The 15,467-nt window shown below is 47.9% G+C and overlaps 1 protein-coding gene and 1 long non-coding RNA gene across 12 annotated transcripts in view; one reads left to right on the top strand and one right to left on the bottom strand.

Annotated features, from left to right (window-relative positions):
* PPIP5K1 (diphosphoinositol pentakisphosphate kinase 1) overlaps nucleotides 1-15,467 on the top strand; it is a 137,326-nt gene that overhangs the window by 112,753 nt on the left and 9,106 nt on the right. For 10 of the 11 annotated variants that reach the window (XM_039490936.1, XM_039490935.1, XM_039490931.1 and 7 more), the window contains 2 exons: nucleotides 11,502-11,639; nucleotides 12,185-12,298. In XM_039490936.1, coding sequence (XP_039346870.1) covers nucleotides 11,502-11,639; nucleotides 12,185-12,298 — 252 coding nt within the window. Of the gene's footprint in view, nucleotides 1-4,995; nucleotides 5,081-11,501; nucleotides 11,640-12,184; nucleotides 12,299-15,467 lie in introns of those variants that run through there. The other variant, XM_039490938.1, reaches the window with a different exon arrangement.
* On the bottom strand, nucleotides 1,428-5,170 carry LOC120373066. The gene is made up of 4 exons (XR_005585352.1): nucleotides 5,050-5,170; nucleotides 3,070-3,245; nucleotides 2,809-2,978; nucleotides 1,428-1,684 (listed from the first exon to the last, which is right to left on the bottom strand). It is a non-coding gene; the product is annotated as an uncharacterized LOC120373066 (long non-coding RNA).

The raw sequence follows: 15,467 nt of genomic DNA, 5'->3' as shown, positions 1-15,467 counted from the left end.
ATTCTGACTCCCAGTGTTTCCTACCTGAGGTCCCCAGTACCATCCAATCTTTTGACCCATGTGGACCTTTGGATCCTGGAGTACCCTGAATCACTTCTGCTGAGGGGTATTGAAAGACACTCCCCACTGGTGTACAGTCTCATCTGCTGGAGTCTACGTTTCTTCCGCTACTGTCTTCAACCATGTCTCATCCTCCAGTGCCATCACAGCCTCCAGTCCTTCTTTGCGGGTACACAGGCACACTTCTCTCTGTTACTGACTCGACACTGTCTGGTACCTTCATATTAACAGCTTCCAGTATTGATGCAATTACAGGCCCCTTTTTGGGCCCTGATACTGACTTGACCACCAGTACCGACACTATTTGCCTCTCCAATTGACGCAGAAGATGACACATCCGAATTTGAAGTGTCATAAAGGGTTCCTCTTTTCAACCTCCTTCACTCAGAGTACCTCCTGATGATGAAATTCCTATCCAGGCAATACCTCTGGCAAGGACAACAGTGGGATCCTGTCCCTTTCAGCCACCACAGTGGGCTTATTGGAGCACTGGAGCGCCTTATGGTGACCAGTTCTACAGGGTCCCATCTCGTAGGAGTGCAGCTGCCACTCTTGGGTACTTCTGCACAGTAGGATCTTACAGAGAAGCAAGAACAACCTATAGAAGAAGTATCAGGGGGTAGCTGTGTTAGTCTGGATTTGTAAAAAGCGACAAAGAGTCCTGTGGCACCTTATAGACTAACAGAAGTATTAGAGCATAAGCTTTCACATCTGACGAAGTGGGTATTCACCCACGAAAGCTTATGCTCCAATACTTCTGTTAGTCTATAAGGTGCCACAGGACTCTTTGTCGCTTTATATGGAAGAAGAAACTTTGCCTTCCCACACATCCTCCTGCTCCCCAGACAAGGCTCATGCCTCCCTCGCCATCTTATGCTGTCAGTTTCAAGAATTTCAGGATCTTACGAAACATATAGTGGAGACTCTACATATTCCATTGAAGGACATACAGGAACCTCAAATACTCCTTGATGGATAACCTTCACACATTTCCTCAGGGCAAAATTGCCTTTCCCACTAATGATGCTCCTCTGGCCCTTGCACGTTCTGTGTGGCAAATCCCAGCTACTATACTGCCTACATAAAAGCAGACAGACAAAAAGTGCTACCTCTCTCCCAAAGGATCAGAATATTTCTTTTCCCATCCTACACTCAACTCCCTGGTTGTGGCGGCAGTCAACAAATGGAACAGACAACATTTGTTCCATTCTACATCATCTGATATAGAACAAAAAAGACTGGACCTTCTGAGTATGAAAAAGCTACTCTTCAGTCACGCTCCAGTTCAGAGCAGCCAGTTACCAAGCCCTGGTATCAAAACACAGTTTCATGAACTCTTCCAAGTTTTCATCCTTTTATTGCCCACTTGTTACAGGATCAGAGGGAACAACTTCAAGCCTTCGTAACAGCCTCACTAGAAGCCACTGACCCAGCTGCTCATTCCCTGGCTACAGCAATACTCATGCACAGAGCTTCTTGGCTGCAGTCCTCTGGTCTGCGTTGGGAGGTACAAAATACTGTCAAACCTTCCCTTTGAGGGACCCATGTTGTTCAGCGATGCCGTGGATGGCTCCATTCACTCTAAGGACTCTGGCCATGCTACAGTATCTGGTCATCTATACACCTGTGGCAAAGAGAAAGTACAATAGGTTGCCAGTGACTCAGTGGTCAAACCCAGTCCACTGCCAGCCCACAAGAACTGCTGAGCCCTCCCGGAAGAAGCTCAAGTCCTCTGAGAGGACAGTCCCCTGCTGTGATCTCCCAGTTGGCAACATCTTCAAAACAACTATTTTGACCTGGTGGTCTTGGGTCATGAACGCTCTCTCCTGCTCTGGATTTTACATTGCATATATCCCCCCCTCCACCCCTAGGCTATGGGGACCGTCTCCCCCATTTCCTTCCTTTTTCCCTTTGTGAACAATTGGCTCCTGAAAGGTCAGTCATTCCTCGAAGCACAGACTGCAACCAGCAAGGCCCTATCTCTGTTTCAGTCACTGGTCCTCCACTTCACTCTTGCATGCACCCCATGAATAGACTTTGTGGGAGCTACTCTGGATTCTTCCACTGCCAGAATATACTTGCCCAGGGACAGATTCAGCACTTGTCTTGACAATACAAGAGAGCCAGCAAAGCACAGCAAAAGCTTGTCTACAATGTCTGGGCCACACGGCAGCCTGTACATTTGTGATACTTGGTAAGACTATGCTCCTGGTGTCTTCAGGCCTGGCTCAGAACCATTTACATCCACAACAAACACTGCTTATCCAAGCCAGTGCCCGTACCCTGGAGGGACCGCTAGTCTCTAAATTGGTGGAAGGATCTGCAGAACGTGTGCACAGGGATTCAGTTCTTACAGCCCTCTCCACAAGAATCATCACTACAGATGCCTCTCTGATAGGAGGGGGTGCACACTTTCAAAACCCTCACAGCCAGGACAAGTGGTCCCCTCGAGGCAATCCTCCATATTGATGTATTAGAACTCTGAGTGGCTGATGAGGTTCGCCAGCACTTCCTTCCACGCATCAGGGGGCCTGTCAATCAGCATGCTTCTCTGTGGACCAGCACTAATGTATTATATTGATCGACAAGGAGGAGCAAGATCCTGGTCCTTATGCTCTGAATCCATAAAACTGTGAATCTGGTGCATATCAATGGTCTGTCTTCCAGGACTACTGAACGCAGTAGACATTTCAGCATCGAACACGAGTGGGAACTGAACAATCAGGTATTCCAAGAGATCTCTCTTACCTGGAGCCATCCACGAACAGAGCTCCTTGCAGCTCTATCCAATGCAAAGTGCAGGCAGTTCTGCTTGAGGGAAGGGCACAGCCACAACCCAATGAGAAATGCCCTAATTATTTGCTGGCCTCACGCAGTGCTGTTTGCTTATCCTCCTGATTCCCCTACTGCTCAAGGGTCTGAACAAATCAAAACAAGAAAAATTAGTAGTCATTTTCATAGCACTGCCATAGCTGAGAGAGGTGTGGTTCTCAGAGCTTGTTTCAATACCTCTGACTGCATCTCCACCTTCCCCTGACAGCGAATCTTCTCGCCCAAGAGTTGGGCTCTATCACCTCCTGAACTTCTCAGCACTTCACCTCCAGGAGTGGCTACCAGATGGCTCTCTGGTATAGAATGATTTTGTTCCCCAGAGGTACAAACAGTACTACTTCACAGCAAAAAACCTACAATGAGAAAAACTTATCTGCAGAAGCGGAAATGCTTCTAGAGTTGGTGCAGTCATCAGTCTGTATTTCCTCTTGACTCTCGTCTAATACGTGTTCTCAATTACCTCTTCAATTTAAAAACTACAGGATTATCTGAGTTCAAATAGAGTTCACCTAGCTGCTGTTGCAGCCTTTCGCTCCCCCACTGAGGGACTTTCAATCTTCACCCACCCAACCATGATGAGGTTTCTGAAAGGCCTCTTCAACCTCTTCCCTCCAGTTAAAGAACGAACTCCACCATGGGACCTCAGCCTAGTCCTCAGTGTGCTGAGGAAATCCCCATTTGAACCTAGGGTAAACTGTTCCCTCTTCCATCCTCTTAAAACCTCATTGCTTATAGCCATCACCTTGGCCAGGAAGCTAGGGGAGTGTGGAGCCTTGATGGCTGACCTGCTGTGCACTGTGTTCAGTTGTGCCAAGGTGACACTATGTCCATATCCTTGCTTCCTTCCTAAGATATCCTCAAAATTCCACATCAACCAACAGTCACCTACCACTGATTTTATCCCAAGCCTTTTACACTGGGCATAAGAAAAGGTCTTGCCTTTTCCAAGATAGGACTGGGTCTTGGACAGGGCTACACTGAGACTTCTTATCTCAATTGCAGAATGCATGAAAGGACGGGTGATTTCCATTCAGACTGTCCAAATGGGTAGCGGGATGCATCTTAACCTGCAATGAAGGTTAAGCGGTTTGCTCCCCTTCGAGAGTTATGGCTCACTGCAGCAGGGCTCAATCTTCCTATGTTGCCCTGCTGAGAAACACCTATCCTAGCAGAGCAGCCACCTGGTCTTTGATACACATGTTCTCCCAGCACTATGCTCTTGTCACTGTTTCCATAGCTGATGCGGCTTTCGGTGACCCTGTTTTATGATCTTGACTGAATCCACCTCCTCAGCACCCTCCTCCATGTTGGCGGTGCTGCTCAGGAGTACCCTTAGGGACTCTACTTGAAGGAAAGGTTACTTACCTTGTACAGTAACTGGAATGCTTCAAGATGTGTGTCCCTATTTGGTGCTCCATTACCCATCTGCCTCGGTATCTCTTGGTGAACTTTTGCCATTGAAAAGGAACTGGAGTGGAAGCAAATTTGCCCCTCCCTATATGCCCTCATACTAGAGTACGAGGGTGTCTAAGGCATAGGCATGGACCCATGGACACAGCTGACAAAAAAAAAATCTGTGGGCCAGAGTGCACAGGTGTGCATACATCCTGGCATAGAGCACCCGCAGAGAAACAGACATCTCGAAGAACTCCAGTTACTGTACAAGGTAAGTAACCTCTCCTTTGGAAATGCATGGAAAGTGAGATGCTTGAGGGAGGTGCGCTGCTTTCCAGAGAGGCCAGATTAATGTAGGACTGAAGAGCTGCTTGTGTGTGTGCATTGCATGGCAAATGTTTCATTTATGGGAATTGGTTCCTGCTTGTCAGGGAGTGGGCAGGGAATTTCAGCATCAGATCTAAATGGTATGATAGCTTCCTGTTCCTCTGGGTGTTTCTCATCTTCAGGAGTGTGGAAATCTTGGGGGTAGTGCCTGCGGCTGGTTTAAACTGGGTAGGAGGGGATATCCTTTTGTGTGCAAGGAAATTATCCAACTGGTGCTGGCCAGCCCAGATATTCTTACACCATAAAACCTGCTGGTGCATGTGGTTTGCTGAACTGTGTGTGTTGTGTTGCATCAATCAGGTTTTCCTTTCTGAATTGAAGGAGGAAGGGGACAGGTGCAGAAGGGTTGGCTTTTCACACTGTGAAGAAACAGACCCCAGGTTTTGAAGATGCGGAAGGAGGGGAATTTCTGCAGACCAATCTGTTTTTTTTCTCAATGTGGTCCTTGTCATCCATTAAGTGATGAGAAGATGGCTGTTGCTGTGCAGATGTGATTAGAATTATCCTTGGTCTCCTAGCAACAAAGACTAAAAAGAGGCAAGATCACTTCAAGGGAAGAGGGGGTTGGACAAACCAGGCTGCTCTGAAGCCAGAGCAGAGAGCTGTCCCTGCTGGAGATCTTGCTGATCTCTTTCCTGTGTCTACTGGAGATCAAACGAGAACCCAAGCTTTGTCCCCTGATAGCCCAACCATTGTAGCTGGATGTTTTGAGAGGTCATGGAGCATGTTTATAGTTCAAGAACAAGAGAGGTGTGTGTCTAACACTAAGGAAATTAAAAACCAAAATAGTTCAGTGTTATAGTTTTGAGTTGTTGTAAAGAGAGAGCTAGTGATTTAAAACCCACTTAATTAGAACATTATAGTTAGAGACAAGAAGGAAAAAAAAATTGACAGGAGAAAGAAGATTGCAGTCCAAACACTGAAGTATCCAAGTCTTAGCTAAAAACTTACTTTTTAACAAAATTCAAATATAAAAAACAAGTTTGAAATTTTTACAGCAGGTTGTGTCTGATATGAGTGGTCAAAGCAAATGTTAGAACAAGATTCAAAAAGTGAAAATATACGACTCTTTTAAAGACAGTTCTGAACTGTCCTCCAACTAACTTCAAACTTAAATCATTGGGGAAAGACAACACAGGAGAAACTTTATGCAGAAAGGAGTTGTTCTTCAAGGGTTTTTGCATGTTTCCAGGCCTGGCCACAAACCGAGATAAGCTCACTGAGTGTTAGCCACTCAAATGGATTGATTTATATTTCAGAAGCCAGTTTAGTTAAATTGGTGCAATGGGGATGATGCCCTGGCACCTCACGCCTTCTGGAAAATCATCTCCATCAGTATTACCCAAGAACCGTGGCACTGGGAACACAATACTGCTACCCCTCAGGGAAGTTCAATCTTTAGTACTTCTGGATGGATGAAGTTGATACAAGGCCCTCTCTTACATTTGATACAGCCTCACGTACAGAATTCCCTGCCCTCTTTGAAACCTGGAGATAGAAGGAATAGCGCCCAAAATTTGTAACATTTTAATTTTGTTCTCCGGTTTCTGAGTGTTTGCAGGGCACTTGCTCCACGATTTCCAGCCTTTCTTTGCCGTTCTGAAAGCTAGAAACGTTTTTTAAAAAAGTTTTAAAGCTGGAATTCTTCTGCAGTCTCTTGATCATATGAGATGGGACATTAAGGAAAACACCATCCATCATGAGACTCTGATGTGTTTGAGCCTCAGCTGTGCTCAGCAGGGCCGCCCAGAGGGTGGGGCAATTTGCCCCGGGCCCCTATGGGGCCCCGTGAGCCCTGGCCCGGCAGTGGTCCAGATCTTTGGCGGCGGGGGGCCCTTCAGTGCTGCTGAAGACGCGGAGCGACTGAACAGCCCCCCGCCGCCGAAATGCCGCCAAAGGCCTCAGCTCCCCCGCTTTGCCCCAGGCTCCCTGAATCCTCTGGGCGGCCCTGGTGCTCAGCTATATTTCTCAGGCTTTACCATCCGTGGCTTAGTTGAAGACTGAGAGCTTACTATTTAAAGGACATGGACATTTTAGTGCCAAAATGAATAAGGTGTGAGAGAAATTGAAGACCACCCAGGCTATAGTGCTCTCTGCGTTTATCTCAGCCTACTACCAGCAGGGAGAAGGCTCACTGGCTTTGCTGTCAGCTACCCAGACAGTTACTGCATCATCTCTGCTTGTGGTCTGGAGGGGGTGGGGACGAGGTGAGCCCCTGCTGCCCATCGTTGCAGAATCAGAATCAGAGTGCCCTCCATGTACAACTAATAAGAACAACAGTGAAGGCCTTTTTGGACTTCAGGGAATCTCTAGCTTTTTCCCTTTTCGGGATGAATTCTGCTTAGGGGACATTTTATATGTTTAAGGCTCATTTTTTGGAAGGGATGTGGCATTTGGGTACACAGAGATGTCTGGTGGGTAAAGAGCAATGGGATGCCATATGCAACCAGATGTTTCAAAAACCTTATCCTAGCAGGGTGTAGAACTTGCTCAGCCAGGGCTACTGCTGTCTCTGTGGCCTGTTTCAGGCATTTCTGCATTGCTGAGAGCTGTAGAGCAGTTACTTGGCATCACCCCACATATTCACCAAGTACTATTGTCCCGCTCTGGTTCTGGGCTTGAGAGAGTGGTGCTACAATCTTTATTTAATTGAGAATTCCTCAGCCCACCTTCCACCTGGCCTGGACAGCTCACGAATCTCCACAGAGTGGGAATGCTTAAAGGCCCTTGGAGGGGTTACTGTCATCTAGCAGTACTGCGCTCTTTGCCACTGCTCTGGGACATAGTACAGAGCACTCTTACTGCACCTGAGTCCCCACTCTCTGCAGTACATGCACTTTTCTTGGAGTTCTGTAATCAAAATAGTTTAGTCAGAACTGAGTCTGCCCAGCATCTGAGGTCTGTTGAGATTGTCCCTAGATCTGTTATTTACAAACCCATGTTACTTAGTGTTTTACCTAATCCTCTAGCTTTTTACAGGTTTTTCTCTTAATATTTATTGTATATTTAAACAAATAATAACACTTCATCAGCAGCTGGAGTTCCCTTTTCCTGTCACTGCACAAAAAATTGGGAGCTGTGTTGACACCATCCTTTTTGTCTAGTGAGGATTAACTGAGTTTGGGATTCACACCAGCTGCTATCATGAAAACTTCATTAAGAGTTTTAGCAGACATATGCAGCATACATGCCGCTCCTTGGCTGGGGTTGGCTTTGGGGCATTGTCCACCCATCCCTCAGTGTGATGGCACTTGGTGCCAAATCAGCAATGAATGAAAAGTGTATCTCTGATGGTTGCTGGTGGTCTCTCTGTGTGCATTGGGTTTTTAGTGCACAAGTATCACAAAACTATCACCAAAATCCTGCCTTAAAACTCTCCTCTACACAATGCCTACAAAAACCTCAACAATGGCCAGGCAGCAGTGGGAAGCTGACAAATACCCTCTCATGGTCACTGTGTCTTCCCCCATCTGTTGTCTCTCACTTCTGACTTAGATTGTAGCTCAGGGGCAGGGCCCATCTCTGTTATGCATGTGTATCTGTAAAGATATTAGCACTGTGGGGCCCTGTTTCTTGATTGGGGCTCTAGACGGTCCTGCCTGCAAATAATTAAGATCTTTAGTAATACTTAGCACTTATTTCTGCCTAGGTCTCTTATCTGTCTTGGCTTCTTTGTGGTGCCTATCTCCCTGGCATTGAATTTCCCTCTTGGTAGATTCAGCTGTGGGGTCAGAGTGGACATAAACCCTGGGGACCCCTCTTTCCCTGCAGTCTGCAATGAGAGCCATTGGCTGGGGGCAGTGTATGGGGAAGCTAGGACCTCGCACTGTTGTGTCCATGTAAAGGCCCCAAATAATCTTCTCTTTAAACGAACTAGCTAATGACAGGCGACAAGGAAGGCTAAGATAAGTTACGGGGTGACTTGATCACAGTCTACCTGGAGTCAGATATTTAGTAGTGGGCTCTTGAGTCTAGCAGAGACAGGTATAACAAGATCCAATGGCTGGAAGTGGAAGCTAGACAAATTCAGACTGGAAATAAGGTGTGAATTTTTTAAGGTGAGAGTAATTAACCTAGGGGTGGGCAAACTTTCTGGCCAGAGGGCCACATCAAGGTTGCAAAACTGTATGGAGGGCCAGGTAGGGAAGGCTGTGCCTCCTCAAACAGCCTGCCCCGCTCCCTGCCCCCTTCCACTTCCCGCCCCCTAACTTCCCCCTTCAGAACTCCCAACCCATCCAACTCCCCCTGCTCCTTGTCTCCTCACCGTCCCCCCCCCCCGGGACCCCACCCTCTATCCAACCCCCCCTGCTGTCTGTCCCCTGTCTGCCCTGACCCCTGTCCACACCCTCGCCCCCTGACAGGCCCCCCGGGACTCCCATGCTTATCCGCCCCCTCCCGCTCCCGTCCCCTGACAGCCCCCGGGTGCCCCTTATCTAAGCCTCCCCATTCCCTGCCCCCTTACCATGTCGCTCAGAGCAGCAGGAGTGGCTTATTGGGATGTCTGAGAGGTGTGCGGCATGGCTGCAGGGGAGGGGGAACAGCAGGGGAGGGGCCAGGGATAGCCTCCCCGGCCGGGAGCTCAAGGGCTGGGCATGACGGTCCTGTGGCTGGATGTGGCCCGCGGGCTATAGTTTGCCCACCTCTGAATTAACCACTGGAACAATTTCCCAATGGTTGTGGTGGACTCTCCATCACTGACCATTTTTAAATCAAGACTGCATCGTTTTCTAAAAGCTGTGATCTAGGGATTACTTGGGGGCAGTTCTCTGGCCTGTGCTATGCAGGAGGTCTGGCTAGATGGTCACAATGGTCCCTTCTGGCCTTGGGATCTATGAGAACTCCTGCCCTCTGTTTTCATCTGCTGCTGCTATGCATGGAATATCCACCCTGAGCTGGCCTGCACGTCCTGCCCTCCTCATTCAATCCCTTTTCACAATCCACTTCTGCCATAATGCCTATGAGAAACTATCAAATGGAGATGTCTGCTTCCTCGACCCTCCCATGAAAAGCCTGTGCTCATTCTACTAGACCTTGCTTGGAAGCAGTGTAATGTGAGGCATCCTCTCCTCTTGTGGCTGTTGTGTTACCCCTCTCTTGTCTTGTCTAAAATTTGTTTGTAAGCTCCTTGGCATGGGGAAACCTCTCCTCTCTGTTTTGGGAGCTGTCTGGGAAGCCTTTGGGCATTGTTAGTCACTGTGGCTGGGTGTGCACCTGGGGCAGGGTTGTAGAGTGCAGCTCTGCTGCTCTGTCCTCTTGAAAGGTTTCAGGGTGAGAGTGCACCACTCTGTGGTATCTACATGTGATGTGCTCCTGCTAGCCTGCAAGATGATTCTGCATGCACAGATACTTGTTCTCCTTAGCTGGTGCTTTACAGAGATGAGTTATCAGTGGTCCCCAACCTTTTCCTCTGGCAGACCATGGCGGCGGTCGAGCATCTGCCAAAATGTCACTGAATTTCAGCGGCATTTTGGTGGTGACGCCTCTCGATGACGTCACTGCGTTAGGGACCCCTCGGTTAGATGACCTGACCACACCAAAACAAGAATGGGCCATTGCAGCACATAGCTATTGTAATTATAACTACACTAAGCAGCCTCCCTGTAAGACTCCCTGAAGTCTCTCAGTAGATACATGGCGTGGAGCTGCGGGAATCCTTTTATTAGATCTGGAAATGTATTTTTGAGCACTTGCGCAGGGCTGGGAATGGCTTTCCACTGCTTTCAGGGTTTTTAGCAGCTCCATGCGTGACATTTTTCACCAGTGAGGACAAATTGCAGAGTCCCTCTCAGGATCAGAGGGGCCAGGTCTTGGGGGAGGCAGGAACTTTCCAAGGCAGCTTGGTGGAGCCAGGGGTGAATGGGCAGGATTGAGGTGGGGGATGGAAACCTGGGACAGCCTGGAAAGAGGGTGAAGGGATCATGGAGGCAGGAGTGCCTGAAACAGCTTCCCCCATTCTGCCTTGGTCTGTTCCCGTCAGCCTCCTTCCTGCTGCCAGCAGTTCTGCGCCGGCTCAGAGCCCATAGGGGAGCTAAGGAGAGTCGAAGAGAGGCAGCATTGCTGCCCTCTGCCTTAGTGTTACAGTGGCTCTGCTGGGGTCAGAAATGTCACATGGGGACTCCTGCAGCCCTGCTGGGTGTGAGATCTGAGCAAGGGCAGACCAGTGAGTGAGTGAAATGCTTGGCCCTGGTAGCATTGGATTTGATGGCTACTGGAAATGAGTGCGTAGAAGTTTGAGAGCAGTGCCAGGGAGGAATTGGGCTCTAGTACAACCTTCTTTTGTGTGCGGTAAACCTGCCAGGCCTGTGTGGGCAGGAGGGGCACGGCAGGTCTTTGTGGGAATGGCTGCTGCTGCTGCCTTCAGCTTGCAGTTCACCATTTCTTTAGATAAATGGTTATATGGTTGCGGGGCACATTTTAGGACAGAGAAAAAATCTTGTCACAAACTTAAGGCACCAGAAATGGGAGTCATTTTCCCATTAAGGTTTTGCTGACTTTCTCCAGAGGGGCTGTTGGGCGCATGATGAATTCTTCCACAACAACCAAACAAATGCCTGTAATTTAGTAAAAGGGTCACAAACTGGGCAGCAGAGAGGTGATGTGCGCTCCCCCCTCTGGCTGTGCATGCCTGTGCTCGTGCTCTCAGCCTTGTTTTTGCTTAATGACAATTTTCCTGGCCTAGATGAGGTGAATTTGGGTCTGGGGTTCATAGTGGCCCCATCTTGCCTGGTTTGGGAGACTGCTTCCCTCTCCCCACTCAGTGGTGAATGATCCTGAATGCAACCAAGTCACTGTCTGCTGTATTTATTTTCTGCCTGGGTTTCTTGCAGGTTTTGAAGGCTGCTCCATGGTTCCCACCATTTACCCACTGGAGACCCTGCACAACTCCCTCTCTTTGCGACAGGTCAATGAGTTCCTGACGTCTGTGTGCAGGTGTTACAGCAACTTACACTCTCGAGCATCCACAGGTACTGGTGGGGGTGGGGGTGGGTGAGGCTGGCAGGTCCTGAGACCCTGAGAAAAGAAGGACAATAGGAGCAGTGGTCGATCCACTGGGGGGGGGGGCATGGGGCTGTTTATCCTCTGTTCTCCTTGTAGAATGTAGAGCAGATTGAAAAGAGCAAGGCAAGTAGCAAATGCCAGTTAAAGTAACAGCTCCAGAGCCTGCTGGTCCAGTGAGGTGAGTCCTGGGTGGCCCTGCATGGTTATGTGAGACATAAGAGGCAGTCAATCAAAAGTAGCTTCTAACTGCAGGAGGAGGGAGTCTGTATCTGTCAGCCAAACCATTTGAAAGCATTATCAGAATAGCTGCTTTTGGTGTAGTAAGTATCTTGGTTCATCCATAATGGTGCTGGGAGGGATGGTGGGGGCACTGCAGGTTGCTTGTAGATCTGCAGAGGGCCTAGATTCTGTTTTGGCTGGAGCAGCAGCCTGGTATTTTCCACTCTGGGGTGTTAATCCGTGTGGTTGATGGAATTTTTGTGGCCTCATGTGGACGTTCTGTCTCTTCAAGCTCTGTTTGATTCCGTGATTGCAAGCCAGACACCCGGTGACCCCTTCATGCCACAGAGAATCCTCTCGTCCTCATCTCTGCCACTGCGCCAGCGCTCGGACAAACCACCGTGGTGTGAGTGTTTCCTTTCTCTTATGGAGGGATTGATTTGTGGTAGCTGGGCTAAATGATGGTTGCGGCAGGATGCCAAGATAATTGGCTTGGAGGGTTTGCAGGCGGGAGAGGAATTGCTTAGGGGACTTCCAGGGGTAGACCTGGGAGAAATGGGATATAATTGAGTACAAAGAAAACATGTAGCCTGTCTACTGTATTGGGAATAGCTTCCTGAAGGAGAAAGATATCCGTCTACCAAACGGTCCTGCAAGGGAAGGGGTGGAAGCTCCATCATGACACATTAACAACTCGAGCAGACAGTCTCCCCACGGATGCTATCAAGGCGACCCCCGCACTGTCCCCTGAGTGTGGGGATGGACTGGTTGGCACCTAAGAGGGGTTTCCATCTCCAGTGTGTCTGATTCTCCTTGACAAATAGCAGTGCCTGTGATCCGGGAGGCAGAATACCTTTTCTTGTTCAGATTCTCCCCCAGAGCTCCAGGCCATGGTGTTCCCTTCTTTTACTATTTTAGTTGTAGGCTTTTCTCTGTCACTCATCACAGCTACAGCTGAGCTTCACAAGCCCTTTGGGGGCCCAGAGAGGGGATGGGATTCGCCCCAGGATACAGAGCAACCCAGTGACAGAACTAGGAATGGGAATGCAAAACTCTTGAGTCTTCATCCAGTGCTTTCACTGCACCTCATTCACCCATTCCTTCTAAGGGTGGCTGAGGCCAGGACGCTCCCTCCACTCTGTTGTAGGGGGAAGTGAGGGGCAGCACTTCTCACAGTGACTGTGATTGCATTTGAAAATAAGCTTCATCTCACCTCTAAGGTCTTTGGTTGAATCTTTTCCCTGTTAAGCAGTGGTCAAAAGTACATCCGGCATTTCTGTCCTTTCTGGGGGTGGGAGTTTCCTCTCCCCCATGCTCCTTGGAGCTCACAGCAGGAGGGCAGGGCTAGGACCTTCTTCCCAAAAGTTACACTTTCAAGGTTCATGCCTTTGTTCCGCTCCTCCTGGTCAGATCTAACCCAGAATTCTCCTCAAAATCTGGTGTGATGAGCAAATAGACCTCTCTCCTTTGGGCTAGGTACTGGCTTTATTTTATTGGCTTTGTTGTCATGAAGCTGGGACTTTCTGCCTTCTGTACTCACTAGCAACTCAGTATGGAGCCAAAGACTGAGGCGAGCAGGGCTAAGGTGTAGTGTCCCTGGTTTACCTACAGCTCTTGACCTTCATAAACCCCAGGCCACTGGACAAAGCGGGAAGGCTCTGTGTGCCAAAAAGGTGAGGCTGAGGGAGGCCACAGAGGTGAGTAGGTGGGATTCTCACCCTGGCAGATTGCACAGCAGCCCTGCTGCCCCATTCTTGTGGCACTCTCAGGACTCCCAGGTCTAAAAAACCCTCCCAGGTGATTTGTGTAGGGAGACAGACTCCTCCCTCCTCTGACATATCTACTGACCTATCCGGGGCAGGGGCAGGCAGGTGTGAACCCTTGCAATCTGGATCCTGGGGTCTGGTCCTGCCAATGTAGCATAAGATGTGGGTTCTCGAGGTTTCAGGGGCTATTAGGTTTTTATTTTCTCTGAGCTTAGCAGCCTAGCTACTTCAGGAGATGCTGATGAAAAATCAGTATTCTTCAAGTGGCACTGCATATTCCCACTTATGGATATTGCCTCACCTGTTGGCACCCAATGGCAGAACCTTCTCTAAGCAATGCTCATGAGAGCACACATGCCCCCTTAGACCCTTCCTCTCAGAGTAGCTATGTAAGGGAACAGCTGCTGTGCCAGATGGAATTGAACCACTCCGGTCCCTTGTTAGTTTACAGTTTAGTTTTTAGTATAAAGTAGTTTAAGTACAGTATAGTTATGACTAGAGCTGTCAAGCGATTAAAAAAAATAATCGTGATTAACTGCGCGATTAATCGCACTGTTAATAATAGAATATAATTGATTTAAATATTTTTGGATGTTTTCTACATTTTCAAATATATTGATTTCAATTACAACACAGAATGCAAAGTGTACAGTGCTCACTTTATATTTTTTATTACAAATATTTCATAGAATCATAGAATATCAGGGTTGGAAGGGACCTCAGGAGGTATCTAGTCCAACCCCCTGCTCAATGCAGGACCAATTCCCAACTAAATCATCCCAGCGAGGGCTTTGTCAAGCCTGACCTTAAAAACCTCCTAAGGAAGGAGATTCCACCACCTCCCTGGGTAACCCATTCCAGTGCTTGACCACCCTCCCAGTGAAAAAGTTTTTCCTAATATCCAACCTAAACCTTCACCACTGCAACTTGAGACCATTACTCCTTGTTCTGTCATCTGGTACCACTGAGAACAGTCTAGATCCATCCTCTTTGGAACCCCCTTATGTGCACTGTAGAAAACAAAAGAAATAGTATATTTCAGTTCACCTAATAAAAGTACTGTAGTGCAATCTCTTTATCATGAAAGTTAAACTTACAAATGTAGAATTATGTACAAAAAATAACTGCATTCAAAAATAAAACAATGTAAAACTTTAGAGCCTACAAGTCCACTCAGTCCTACTTCTTGTTCAGCCAATCGCTCAGACAAACAAAATTGTTTATATTTACAGGAGATAATGCCACCTGCTTCTTATTTACAATGTTACCTGAAAGTGAAAACAGGCGTTCGCATGGCACTGTTGTAGTTGGCGTTGCAAGATATTTATGTGCCAGATGTGCTAAAAATTCATACGTCCCTTCATGCTTAAACCACCATTCCAGAGGACGTGTCCATGCTGATGATGGGTTCTGCTCAATATCGATCCAAAGCAGAGCGGACCAATGCATGTTCATTTTCATCATTTGAGACAGATGCCACCAGCAGAAGGATGATTTTCTTTTTTGGTGGTTCAGGTTCTGTAGTTTCTGCATCTAAGTGTTGCTCTTTTAAGACGTCTGAAAGCATGCTCCACATCTCGTCCCGCTCAGATTTTGGAAGGCACTTCAGATTCTTAAACCTTCAGTTGAGTGCTGTATTATCCTTAGAAATCTCACATTGGTACCTTCTTTGTGTTTTGTCAAATCTGCTGTGAAAGTGTTCTTAAACGAACATGTGCTGGGTCATCATCTGAGACTACTATAACATGAAATATGTGGGTAAAACAGACCAGGAGACATACAGTTCTCCCCCAAGGAGTTCAGTCACAA

This window comes from Mauremys reevesii, linkage group 10, assembly GCF_016161935.1.
Source record: "Mauremys reevesii isolate NIE-2019 linkage group 10, ASM1616193v1, whole genome shotgun sequence".
NCBI classification, from domain to species: Eukaryota; Metazoa; Chordata; order Testudines; family Geoemydidae; genus Mauremys; species Mauremys reevesii.
Note: the sequence above shows the minus strand (reverse complement) of the source record. Positions and strands in the feature narration are given on the sequence as shown.